This window comes from Stigmatopora argus, chromosome 1 (genome assembly GCF_051989625.1).
Source record: "Stigmatopora argus isolate UIUO_Sarg chromosome 1, RoL_Sarg_1.0, whole genome shotgun sequence".
Classification (NCBI taxonomy): Eukaryota; Metazoa; Chordata; class Actinopteri; order Syngnathiformes; family Syngnathidae; genus Stigmatopora; species Stigmatopora argus.
The window spans coordinates 18161187-18173926 of NC_135387.1; the positions used below are offsets into that span (position 1 = coordinate 18161187).

The following is a 12740-nucleotide window of genomic DNA, read 5'->3' on the forward strand; positions in this document are numbered from 1 at the left end:
AAGATAAAAGTAAGATCACTTCGGACATCCATTAATTGGATTGGCAGGGATAAAATTCCACATCATTTTATTTTTTGTTACGCTCAGGTCAATGTGGTCAACTTCTCCAGTAGCTGGAATGATGGACTGGCATTCAATGCTCTCATCCACAGCCACAGGTATTGGTTTTCATTCATTTTTATGCAACTGCTTTAAAATTTGACACGTCCAAGTGTGGTTATTTTACGTGTCAATATCCATTATTTTCCCCCTTTCGCCCCAAAAAACATCTCAAGACCGGAACTATTTGATTGGAGTTCTGTGGAGGCCACGGAGTCAGCGACTGACAGATTAGAACATGCTTTTAGTAAGGCAGAACAACATTTGGGCATTGACAGGCTACTCGACCCAGAAGGTAAGGAAAAAATGCCCCCTATTTCCATCAAACATACACACGCAGACTCAAGCAGTGTTTCGTAAAATTTTACTGACTTGGTGCTAGGTTTTGTACTATAACGAGAGCCGTGTCTTTCTTGCTGGACACCTGAATGGATAATATACAGGCTACTCAGACTCCCAGTAAAAAATTGCCTTCTTGAACTCAAGCTTTGAAAGGGTGGTTAACATATTTTCTTGAAGAGATACAAATGATTTGAAATGATTTGTACCGATTTTTTTTTTTCCTCCACTCCATTTTCAAAATCATTTGACAGCTAAAACATCAGTTATTTCAACATTGCAACCAACAATGTAAGATGAAAAGGACAGAAATAGTTGAAGTAAAAAAACAAAAAATGAGGGGCTTGCCTTCCGTTTATCATTAGCCCAGAGAGTCAATTTAGGTTAAAACGGTTTCAAATAAAAGCGTTCATTCATTTTCTGAACCGTTTATCCTTACAAGGTTGTTAAGGGGTGCTGGAGCCTATTCCAGGGCACCAGGGGGCGATACCCTGAATCGGTGAACATTAAATAAATGTTCTCACTTTTCATTATGTAGATGTTGCCGTGCCTCACCCCGACAAGAAGAGCGTCATCATGTACGTGACGTCACTCTTCCAGGTGCTTCCGCAGAGCATTACCATGGAAGCCATCCAAGAAGTTGAGACACTTCCGCGATCGGCAAGTGCCGCCAGCACATCTCATGTTCTGAGTGGGGAACACTATCAAATCCAGACCCAGCAGCGCTTCTCCCAACAGGTCTTGCTCACACGCAAACACTTGCTGTATATGCTCCGTTTCTGTTTGAGGATGCCCCGTAGATGCTCATTAGGGTTTAGGTCTGGAGACATGTTTGACCAGTCCATCAACTTAATGCTCACCTCAAATGGAAAGTGGTCTTCTGGAACTGTGATCACTCAGTGAACATTTGGCTCTTCCATGACACTTCCATTAAGGTGGTCAACAGCAGGCATGATTAGAACCAAACAAGTTCTCATCCAATCACAGCCCATGTTTGCAGTAATTAATGTACTTTGTTGTTTGTCTTCAGCAAACTTAATATTATTGAGCATAATTTTAGAGGATGAAGTAGTTGTTATCTGGGGTGAAAGCTGCGTCAGACTTGAAATGCCGGTGACCAGTCTGAGAGTCTGATAGTAACAACAGCAAATGTAACACATCTGCTTCGCATTCAAATCTAAAACCTTTTTTTTTGGTTAGAGTCCAATGACACTGGGAGAAAAAAGTGGCTAAATGAGTCCAAATTGGACATTTTCATACTATATAGTCAGTGGTAGGTGTGGTCACTTATGGTGCTGGCAATTTAGAATGACATTTTAAAATAAACATTCATGCATTTCAATTATATTACAAATATTCACCTCATTGGGTGTGATCACTATTTTTACAGCATTCTAGTCATTAATGACCGTGTGTTGAATTGTTTTGAGGCAAGAGAAAGTTTATACTGTTATACAAACTCTATACTGACTACCTTTCACTGTAGTTATGTTATTTCTGGGTATTTTAATTAATGTTGTGTAAACCAAATGTCTATGACCAGTTCAAGCAATGGATAAAAATGACACTTTTGTGCTCTTGATAGCAAATCACTAATTATTTGCGGAATGAGAGAAAATTGATTTTTCACTTCTGTTGTAAAAACATCCCCATTTCGTTTGTATTGCTGGAGGATTATTTTGTCATCTTCTTGCTTTTTCCTTTTGGATCCCTTGGTTCTATATCTGTATACATGCCTGAATAGTCTAAAACGGTATGCAACAGCCGCTGTAGGCCTCTTTACAGAATTGGCAAAGTAAGTTATTGCCAAGCGACTGAACCAAAACTGGCCTGCTTTGGATACATGGCACAACTAATTTAAATGTACAATTTATACTAAAGTGGCGTCTTGGGGCTTTGGGCTCAGAGTCTTCAGAAACAAAAAGCTTTTCAATCCCAGTTTCAATGTTTGGGGACAGCTCTTTTGTTAAATATTACTTTGCAGAACATCCCGTTATTGTGTATTCTCTGCTATTACATGCCAAGTAGATTATGAGATCGTTTGACTGTCTGTTAGTAGGATTAGACAAATTCATCTGACCAAGCAAAAGACACATTCCCTTTTCAAGGGGATCTGTTTGTCCGCATTTTTGTCCGCTCATCAGCACTCTCCAAATTTGTCTGAAAATTTTAGACAATATTACGATGCACCCTTGATGCTGATTGTTTTCTTCAAAGAGACAGAAATGCAAATAGAAGCGACCTGACAAGTTTGCAACTTACAAAGACATTGAGCCTGAGTTAGCCATGAAGCTGATGAGAAATTTGATTAGGGGATTAAAGCCCCAAGAGGAAAAGTTGTGTTGAGCTTTAATTAAGGCCTCACCTTAAAATAAAAAAATCTATTGTTCCAACTGCATCTTTTCTCCCTTGCCGGAGCCTTCTACCCATCTGAGGTCAACATTTTCCCATTCAATTTTCTTCAAGAGTGCTCGTCATGTGTGCCTTACTATATAATGCTATCAAGTTAACACATCTAATTTGTATGTGTTTATCATTAATATTGAAGTATGCATACCAACTGCACATTGAAACATAAGATTAGATTAACAGGAACACAATGAACATCATCTTTCACAGCCTTGACGTGTTCTTTTCTATTTTTGTGGCTTTACACAAAGCTTTTTGGACATAGCATCATTGTCAAAAGGCAAGTTTAAACGAAAAACTATGACGGTTGACATATTAGTTGGATAGATTGACAACTAGTTTGAGAAGTGATTGACCATGAATAACAACAAATCACACTTTGGGCTTGTCTCGTGAGGGTTTGCCACAGCGAATGAACTTTTTCCATTTCACTTTGTCCTTAGCATTATCCTGCCTTACACCAGCCACTTTTATGTCCTCCCTCAATACATCCATGTATCTCCTGCCAGGTCGGTCTCTCGTCCTGTTTCCTGGTAGTTCCATCCTTCACATACTTCTACCGATATAGTCCCTATCTGCCCAAAACATCCAAGTGTGGCATCTCTGACCTTGTCTCCAAAATGCCTCACCTTTTCTGTCCCTCTTAGTATTGTCTCTTTTCTAAACCTGTCCAATCTGGTCACTCATACAGAGAAACCTCAGCATGTTCATTTTCTCAATTTCTAGCTCTGCATTCTGTCTTTTCCTCAGAGCTACTGTCTCTAGGCCGTATATCTTGGCTGGACTTACCATTGTCCTGTAGACCTTTCTCTTCATCATCTCTGACACTCCCCTATCACACCATTTTTCACTTCCTTTCCACATTCTCCATTAGCCTGCACTGTTCACCCTAAGTTCTCTACCTTCTTTACATTTATTCCTTGTAACTTCACTGTTTGCCCTGCGATTAGATTAGTTAAAAACTTTATTTCATCCCGTATTCGGAAAATTTCCTTGGTTGCAGTAGCAAGACAGACACACAAGACATTGTAGACCTTGTTAGAAAAAATCAGTTTTAAGAATGCATTTAATTTATAATCGGAACAGCAAGCCTATGCTATGTGGTGAAATATACTCGTAGACCTTCTAGCCAGAAGTGCGAATCTTGTTTACCAGACAGCGATATTTCCATTAAGCTGTGACCATGGTCGGACGACTTGCTCCATCGGATTTATGTACAGTAAATAAGCATGTCATAAATTGTTAATTGGTGCATACCGCTTGACACAAATCCCCCATTTCTGAAGGCCTCATTAGGCAGACTTTATAAGCGAACACTAACAGCCTTAGCGCAAGTCAAATATTTTAACAGAAAAACATGAGTATTTACTGACCATATTATATTTCCCGAAATAAAAATTATATGACATCGGGTGTGAGCTAGACGTTACATGGAAAATGAACTATTGCGCATACTCGGTGTTCACTTTTTTTGAATGTGCATGTTCTGTGGTTTGCTTAGAGTGGTGCCTACTTATTTTTGCTATTCAGCGTAAAGGAAATAAAATACTAATCTTAACTCAAAATACTGAATAATTTCCATTTTTCATCATGCAAGTAACTGCTACTCCCTAAATGCCAGTAGGAAGTGCTTATGTCTGATAACCTAGTTAGGTTAACGCAGAAATGTAAGTAAGGGTAGCTATTGGATTTAACTTTAAAGGTATCTTTGTCTTCACAGCTTTTATAACATTATGCATAGTAGTTCTCCCTTAAGTATTATAAATGTTGTAAACATCAGTCTTTAATTTTGTTAAATGATGCCCTAGGCTTATAAATAGCCTATGTAATTTCTTTCCATAAACCATTGACAGCAAGGTTTGTGTAACTTTACTTCACGTAAAAAAAACCAGTGAATAACTTAGTTTAAAAAAAAATCACTTAAAACATGCAAACATGTGTATGTGTGTGTCTGTGTGTATGTGTCTGTGAGTGAAGAAAGCTGCAAAATGGCTTTTTATGTCATTTGGCTTTATTCTTTGTGTTTATTGTGGAAGAATTTGAGCCCGGATAAATCTCATCAGAAATCTTGGTCATGATTTAAAGTGGAGGTGTCGACAGGTCCAACAACAGTGACCACTGACCATGCACAAAGTCATAAATTAGAAAAAAAATGTTTCCTGGAAGAGTGGGAGTTATTATGCAAAGCTGGGAATGATTCCATATTTAGATTTCCTCTTTGTGTAATGCAATGTATGAGCATTGGACTGGGAATGAACTGCAAATTGAAAAAGAATCTCAGAATAGAAAGGGCAACGTGATGTGAGGCCGAGATCAAATTCCCGACGGAAAATGATATTCACAGGCCTGTGACCTTTATGACTCGGTAATGCTGAGGTCAGTGTCCTGCTATCACACCGAATCACTGAGGGATTGAGAGCACTTCCCTGAAGTAATGTCTGGTAATATTATTACCGATCAGCTTAATGGCTGCATCGGCCCTCCGTGCAGTCTCTTGCAGAGGAAAAAAGGTGTCAACTCTGGTAAATTAAGATCTTAAGTGCCAACATGAAGAGTTGATGCAGGCAATTTTTCAGAGAGTGAGGAACAACAAAGAAAACAAAACAAGGGTTACTTTTATCTGTCCTTCCCCTCATACAGTGTATCATCTTCAGACTGAAGCTATCACGGCATCTCTGCATCAGCACCTGGAATGTGTGCTGGACTGTAACTTTAGATGTTAAGGGTTATGAAACTGTTGAGTCAGTTTTTGGGGGGGTTGAAATACTGTGAGGCCTTGAGATATAGTAAAAAAAAAACGGACTCGATTTTTATAGAAATGTGACTGATTGTTGGGGAGATTGCTCTGCTTGAATTTGTGATCATAAAATAAAGATATGAGGGCTGTATGAAGGCAGTCATGTCAATTGACTTTGAATTGCATGTTAGCTGATCGAAAAGAATTATTTTTTAAAAAAGTGGCTTGAAACTAGTTGTTGCCACCATAATTGAAGTATACTATAAAATTAATATTAAACAAGGAGACTTAGGCACTCTGCGGAACCAGCTGATCCTGCTTGAAAAAGCAATAAGAGATGGAAAAATTTGGCAAAGGAGGAGAATAGACAGAAACATGGGGGGGAAATATAGACATGGTTACGGCGGTCAGATTTAACTGCAGCGGCACAAACAGAAACGTCAAGACGTTTAATATGGAGAAGGATTTTCTGATAACTTTGATTGTTACATAGAATAACAAAGGAGGTACATTTTGACCTTAAACCTCTCATCAATACAGCATTTTGGATTTTGTTGTTGAATCTATATGCAATAATAGAAATATAGTACAAAAAAGAGGATGGAAATTGTTGATCTATGAAATATAGTGATTTAACGCTAAATCGTATTTTCTGATAACCTTTTTGTTTTTTGAAGAAATTGATTGGTTTATTATGGCTGCTATAGTATGACAGGCTCCAATGTTATGTATGTTGCCTGTAGCTATGACTGCTGGGAGAGAAGGAAAAAAATACGTGACCCAAGTTTGCCATTTGAAGATAGATGACCTACTAGATGAATAAAAATATTCTCAGCCATGTCTGCTGCATACTTTAGTGTGCTAAGTAGCAACAACCCCTCTCCTCTCTAATTCTGTGTATCCACTGCATTTGAAGAACATGGTCTTTAGGCAAAACAAATTTGAGTATTTTCATAATACAGAGTCCATTGCACCAAGGCACAAATCATTTCAGACACCCCTTGTTGTCTGAAACTTAAAAGTAATCTTTCCACTGTTTTTAGTATTTTTATGGTATTTAAAGCAAAATATTTTCTGGGAAATTAAATCAGTTCTCATCCCTTCAAAAAGTAGATTTTGCTAAAATCATACAGAGCTCAAAACGTTCGACAATATTCCTGTACTTTATGCTTTTGCTTCATATTCGATTGCTTGTTTGGTAGTTTAGATAGTCATAATAAAAATGCATGTAATCTGTGTAGTAACACATCAACGTAATATCGTCATTTGTTCTTGATTGCCACTTTGTATTCAGGCAACATGAATTATAGAAACGGCTTTGCTGATGTTTTATTTTCTCTTCATTTTCTCTCATAATTAGTTTGACATTGAGGTGGGAGCAGAGTTGATATTCATATTGGTTTTTCGTTTTTGTATTATTTTCTCTGTTTTCTGTGTGTCTTCTGTCTTGCTCCTTTCTGATATGCCTTTTGTGTTTTTTGCCATTCTTCCACCTCTCTGCCTTTGCCGTCCGACTGTGTCCTCTGTCTGGCTCTTAGATCACAGTGAGTGTGGCTCAGGGACGAGTACGGAGTCCCTCTCCTCAGGCTCGTTATAAAAGCTATGCCTACACCCAGGCGGCCTATGTCACGTCTCCTGAGCAAAAGAGGAGGCGCTTTACTGATCAGGTCCGTGTCTCACCATGCTAACGCCTCATACTGAATGTCCATCTGTCTATGTTTTTATTCTGCTTTCTATCAACGTCCTTCAAAGTCTTTGTCCACATATTTTTTGGTATTATTTTTGCTCAGATATAGAGTTAGTTAATGGGCCTAATATAATGAATGGGTTCTTTAGAGAATTGATCTATCACCAAAATAATGGTGTGTTATGGGGTAACAATATGAGAAAATGATGTGTATTAACTTGTTTTTGTTAAGAGCTAACTACTAACTAAACAGTGAGTTTTATCACTTGACTTTATTGACTTGTTCATGAGAAGGAAGTGTTCCGCTGGTGACTTGTAAATTTGATCACTTCCAAAGACATTTACCATCTGTAATGTTTATACGTTTTCAGTAAAAATGGGTGAAAAACAAACAATGTAACGTTAAAATCGATAAAAACTTAAAGATGAATGCTGTCTGAGCTGCAAATATATCATTTTGTTGCAGAAAGCAGCTTGTATGTCTCTTTTCAATGAAGGAACAGAAGAGATGGGCATAAACATTTCGACACGGCTTGGCATTTATAGTTAATTGCGCTAAAAGTTGCTGGAGACATGGTTCCCATTTGTTCGTTTTAAAAGGCATCTAATGGCATCTCCAGGGCATAGGAGACGAGCACCTATTGCAGCACCATTACCCAAGAATTTTTTACTTTAAGAGTAAAATGTGTTTTATGCGTGAGCTATTTGCTGTTAAAATGCTCACTTTACACTTTTAGTATTTCAGCTCAGCATGAGCACCTGTAAAAATTCACATGCTATTTGTGAGCAAAATACAATTTGTAATTGAAAATGTCTCTTTTCCCTGTTGCGTCCCTGCCATTCTCTGATCATTCTACATGGACCTTGGCACCTCCTGCTACCTGCCTGCTTCACTGTCTAGTTTCTGAGCCCTAGCCAAGAGGAGCTGCAGCGAGGCCTCAGTCCACTGCCCCCTGGATCCACCAGTTTGGAGGCTTACCAAGCTGCTCTAGAGGAGGTACATGAAATGAAGACTGGCTTTTCTGTTGTTTATTTTCATTGTTTCTTTTTTTGTTTTTTTTGTTTTTTTTTCAATTTCGAACGTCAAGGTTCTGACATGGCTGCTGTCGGCTGAAGACGGGCTCCAGTCCCAGCCCCCCATCTCAAACAACGTGGAGGAGGTCAAGGAGCAGTTCCACACGCACGAGGTGAGCACATACAAGCAATTGAGTCACAAAAACCTGCGAGGAATTAGTATTATATACAGTAATACCTCGATTATCGCGGTTAATGTATGTACGTATACGTATGTATGTGTATATATATATGTATATATGTATATATATATGTGTATATATATGTGTATGTATGTATGTATGTATGTATGTATGTATGTATATATATATATATATATATATATATATATATATATATATATATATATATATATATATATATATATATATATATATATATATATATATATATATATATATATATATATATATATATACACTCCCTCACCATTGGCTGGGGTAACTTATATACTCAGGTTGGACTTACATTCTGAAAAATACGGTAATATATCTGTCTCGAACAGAAAGGAAAAAAAGAATAATGAGGAGAAAGGAAAACCCACATATAAATCACATTTTTGAGGGTGTTTTTTTTTCTTTAGCAGAGCCTACTTAATAGCAACCAAACTTGGATAGGCATTGGAAAGCATTTTAAACAGAACACTGATACTCTCCACATTCAATGTACCTTGACAATTAAGTTCTCGGAAGATCATATACAGTACCACTTAAGTGCTTCAAAATGAGACAGTGGTGGGTAAATGTATTATGAGAGCACTTAAAACAAATAGAGTCAGGGCGTTTAGTAAGAAGTTCCAGGAGCACTTCTATCAGTTAATTAACTCTCACGAGAGGAACTTATCTGCAACTGTGAAGCTTTTTTGTTGCCTATCCTCTTCACAGGGCTACATGGTAGAGCTCACTGCACACCAAGGCAACGTTGGGCGTGTTCTCCGGGCCGGCTCCGCCCTACTGGCTGAGGGGAACCTGAGCGAGGAGGAGGACAGTGAAGTGAGGGAACAGATGAACTTGCTCAACTCTCGATGGGAACACCTCAGGGTGGCCAGCATGGAGAGACAAAACAGGTACCATCATTGGCCCTTGAAATATAGTACCTCTTAAACGTGACTTTTTGTTGTGGGGAGCTCGATGAGTAAGTGGTGAGCACATCTGTAAGAAAAGTAAAAAATAAAATAAAGTCAAGAATTCAATTTTGTACTTTTACCAGAATAAAAAAAAGTCACAAATGTCTCTACTTTAAGTTAAATACAAGGTGTGTTTCTGCCGCCTCCGACAATTGCTGAGCGCTTGTCCTACTTGCCAGACTCCACCATGTCCTAATGGATCTCCAGCACAAGCAGTTGCAGCAGCTCACAGACTGGCTGGACGTAACAGAAGCACGGCTCAAGCAAATGGAGGCTCGGCCACTTGGTCCTGACTTGGAGGATGTCAAGCAGCAAGTGGAAGAGCACAAGGTGGGAACCTTCCTCAAGCTACTTACTGTATTTTACCCAATAACTACAATACATTTATTTACCACATCAGGTACTAATGTACTTTCTAATGAAGTTATAATTAAACGACATTTACCAAAACCTATTTTTGTTAGAGAGACGTATACACAACCAGACCAAGCCAGGGTATCTGTACTTTGTGTGTGAATGCAGACTTCTGAACCTGGAATACTGTGGAATTTGACGGATTGTTAACGAAGAATGACAGAATTCCAATATTTAGCATCAACACAATACATCATGCACAGAAAAAGGCGAATTGAAAAACTTAGAAATACGTCTAAAGAAACATGAACAATGGGGGGGAAATAAAGCCTTTGATTTGGCATTAACTTCGGTTGGAAAATGGAAGGATGACATACAGTAAATAAAATATACATTCCTTAGGTTTAGTTAATAGGTGTGAAGTTAAAATGATTTTGATCGGTTTAGAATTGTTCACATGCAAAATGTGGAATAAACAAGCCTCAACAGGCTTCGATTGATTTGAACTGTTTGAAGTTGGAACAGGAAATTGAATTTATCTTTTCACTTCAATATGGAAAATAGATGAGGGATGGCGAAAAGAAACATCTACAGAAAAAATCAAAATGGGATAATGTATTAACAATTCTACCCTTGGCATTCACTGAATAATTGTAGGGAGAAAAGTATTCAATAAATAATACTGTATCTTTGTTTTTGAGCTTTTAGTTTATATTCCTCTGTTTGCTAGAAAAGCTGCTGCGACATTACCTCTCATCACAGTCTCGGTGGAGATGTGATCTTTGCTTTTAAAGATGATAGAAAATGCAGAAGGTTAACGAAACAGCTAACACTTAGTATGACATAAGACTCCTTTATACTGCTGTCAAACGACATGTTTAAAAAAATGCTATAACATGCATTTGCTGCAGCTTTTGCAGGAGGATCTGGAGCAGGAGCAGGTGCGGGTCAACTCGCTAACTCACATGGTTGTGGTGGTGGACGAGAGTAGCGGGGACAGCGCTACTGCTGCTTTGGAGAGTAAACTTCAGGCAAGTTTGAGTGACGTTTGATCGTGGAAAAAAACTAGTTCTTTAAGTAGATGTTCTACCATAGACAAGCGATTAATGATTATCTCGCATAAGAAAATTGGTAAACCAGAAGACGAGTCAGAGATGCTGCATGTTATCAGAAACATAAATTAAGTTCTGGTTCTCTGTTTAAAATAGATATTTTGTAAGGGAGCATAAGCGTGCAAAACAGATTTGAAGGTTAGAAGTGGAAAAATGCAAATACGAGTTGATTCCTTCAGCTTCCTCATTGCTGTATCATGGGATTTCACCTGTAAATTTCAGTCGGCTCCTAATTTTGAACATTCATGTTTTAGGGGGATACATGCGTTTGTAAGAAAATTGCAGATCCCTGAAAAGAGGATAATTTGCATGTAAATGCTGGAAATGTTTCCCTGTCGTATTGATGACTAGTTAGCAAAAACTCCTAGATGTAAGTGTATGCTTTACTGGTTGTTTGTCTCCTTATGCCCAGCAATTAGCTGGCAACCAGTTCAGGGTTTACCACGCCTACTGCTCATAGTTAGCAGGTGATCTTCCTCGTGTCCTTTGTGAGGATAAGTGTAACGCAAGATAAATGAATTGGAAAACTAATGCTGACCATTATCTTTAAGAATTGAATTGACACGTGACAAGGTGTAACTAGGGTATGAGCCTTTGAGGCGCCATGATGAAAAACTGGAATTTATTTAGTCTCTCTGGTGAGCTAATTTTAGACTAAATGTATGTGTTGATTGTATCTTTGTGGATGTAGGTGCTAGGTGACCGCTGGGCAGCCATCTGTAGATGGACCGAAGAACGCTGGCTTCTGCTACAAGAAATTTTATTGAAATGGCAACACTTCACAAATGAACAAGTACAGTCTTAGTGCTTTATAATCCAGTGCTCTTCATGTACGAATTCTGGTTGTGATTACTTATCTTTAACCTATTTTGTTAGGAGGTTAGCAATATTATTTTTCTCTGGTAAAGTTTTAATCAATACATTATTAAACAAAACACTAATCATAATATTGTAAAGGATAAGAGCAAATGCGGTACACCGATGCACCAATGTGCAGTACATTTATCCAGTACTTTTGTCAAGAAACTACATCAATGTATGCCTTTATAACCCGGTGTGCTTTATAGTCCTCATTGGTCTTTCTCAACTTTACTGTTACACTCTTTTTCTCATGATATCACATAAAATCTGTGCTATTTGTGGTTTGCCTTTTTGACTTTCTATCAGTCTTTGTTTGACTCCTGGCTGACTCAGAAGGAAGAGCTGGTTCGCTCCATCAAGACTCCCAATGTAAAAGACAATGTCGCTACGGTGGCCTGGTTACGCCAACTTGCTGTGAGTCCAGCATAAGTTGAATTCTTAAAGTGTTCCTGATAAATGTTTCAAAAGTTTGCTCTTGACTATCAATGCCAATCTCTAATATTGGCAAATGAGAAAGGATACCCCTGACTTATCATCTACTTTATCAAAGCATTAAACAGTTTTTTTTCTTTGCACTCTTCCAGATGGTAAAGACAGACCTGGATATGAAGCGTCCAACCATGGACAAGCTTTCCTCAATGAGTCAGGACCTGCTGTCCAGTGTCAAAAACAAGGAAGTCGCCAACAAACTTGGGGCTAGGCTTGATAATTTTGCTCAACGCTGGGACCGACTGGTTCAAAGTCTGGATCTCATCAGCTCCCAGGTACAACAAAAGCAGTTAGAATAGGCAACAAGCAATCTTAGTTAAACTGTTTACATGCACATTTTAAAATGAATGGATTTACGTTCACGTTATTTCTAGCGTTACACAAAAGATTCAAATGTCTTTATTAATTTAAAGCGCTGCTGTACATTTATCAAGTACCTTTCAATTGTATTTA

General features: G+C 38.2%; 1 protein-coding gene across 3 annotated transcripts in view; it reads left to right on the top strand.

The window, feature by feature from the left end:
• The window catches only part of dmd (dystrophin), a 103803-nt gene that overhangs the window by 29001 nt on the left and 62062 nt on the right, over positions 1-12740 (top strand). For all 3 annotated transcript variants that reach the window (XM_077605604.1, XM_077605612.1, XM_077605616.1), the window contains exons 7-18: positions 88-158; positions 276-394; positions 977-1176; positions 7123-7251; positions 8173-8268; positions 8360-8458; positions 9230-9411; positions 9651-9801; positions 10737-10856; positions 11629-11730; positions 12105-12212; positions 12383-12562. In XM_077605604.1, coding sequence (XP_077461730.1) covers positions 88-158; positions 276-394; positions 977-1176; positions 7123-7251; positions 8173-8268; positions 8360-8458; positions 9230-9411; positions 9651-9801; positions 10737-10856; positions 11629-11730; positions 12105-12212; positions 12383-12562 — 1557 coding nt within the window. The remainder of the gene's footprint in view (positions 1-87; positions 159-275; positions 395-976; positions 1177-7122; positions 7252-8172; positions 8269-8359; positions 8459-9229; positions 9412-9650; positions 9802-10736; positions 10857-11628; positions 11731-12104; positions 12213-12382; positions 12563-12740) is intronic.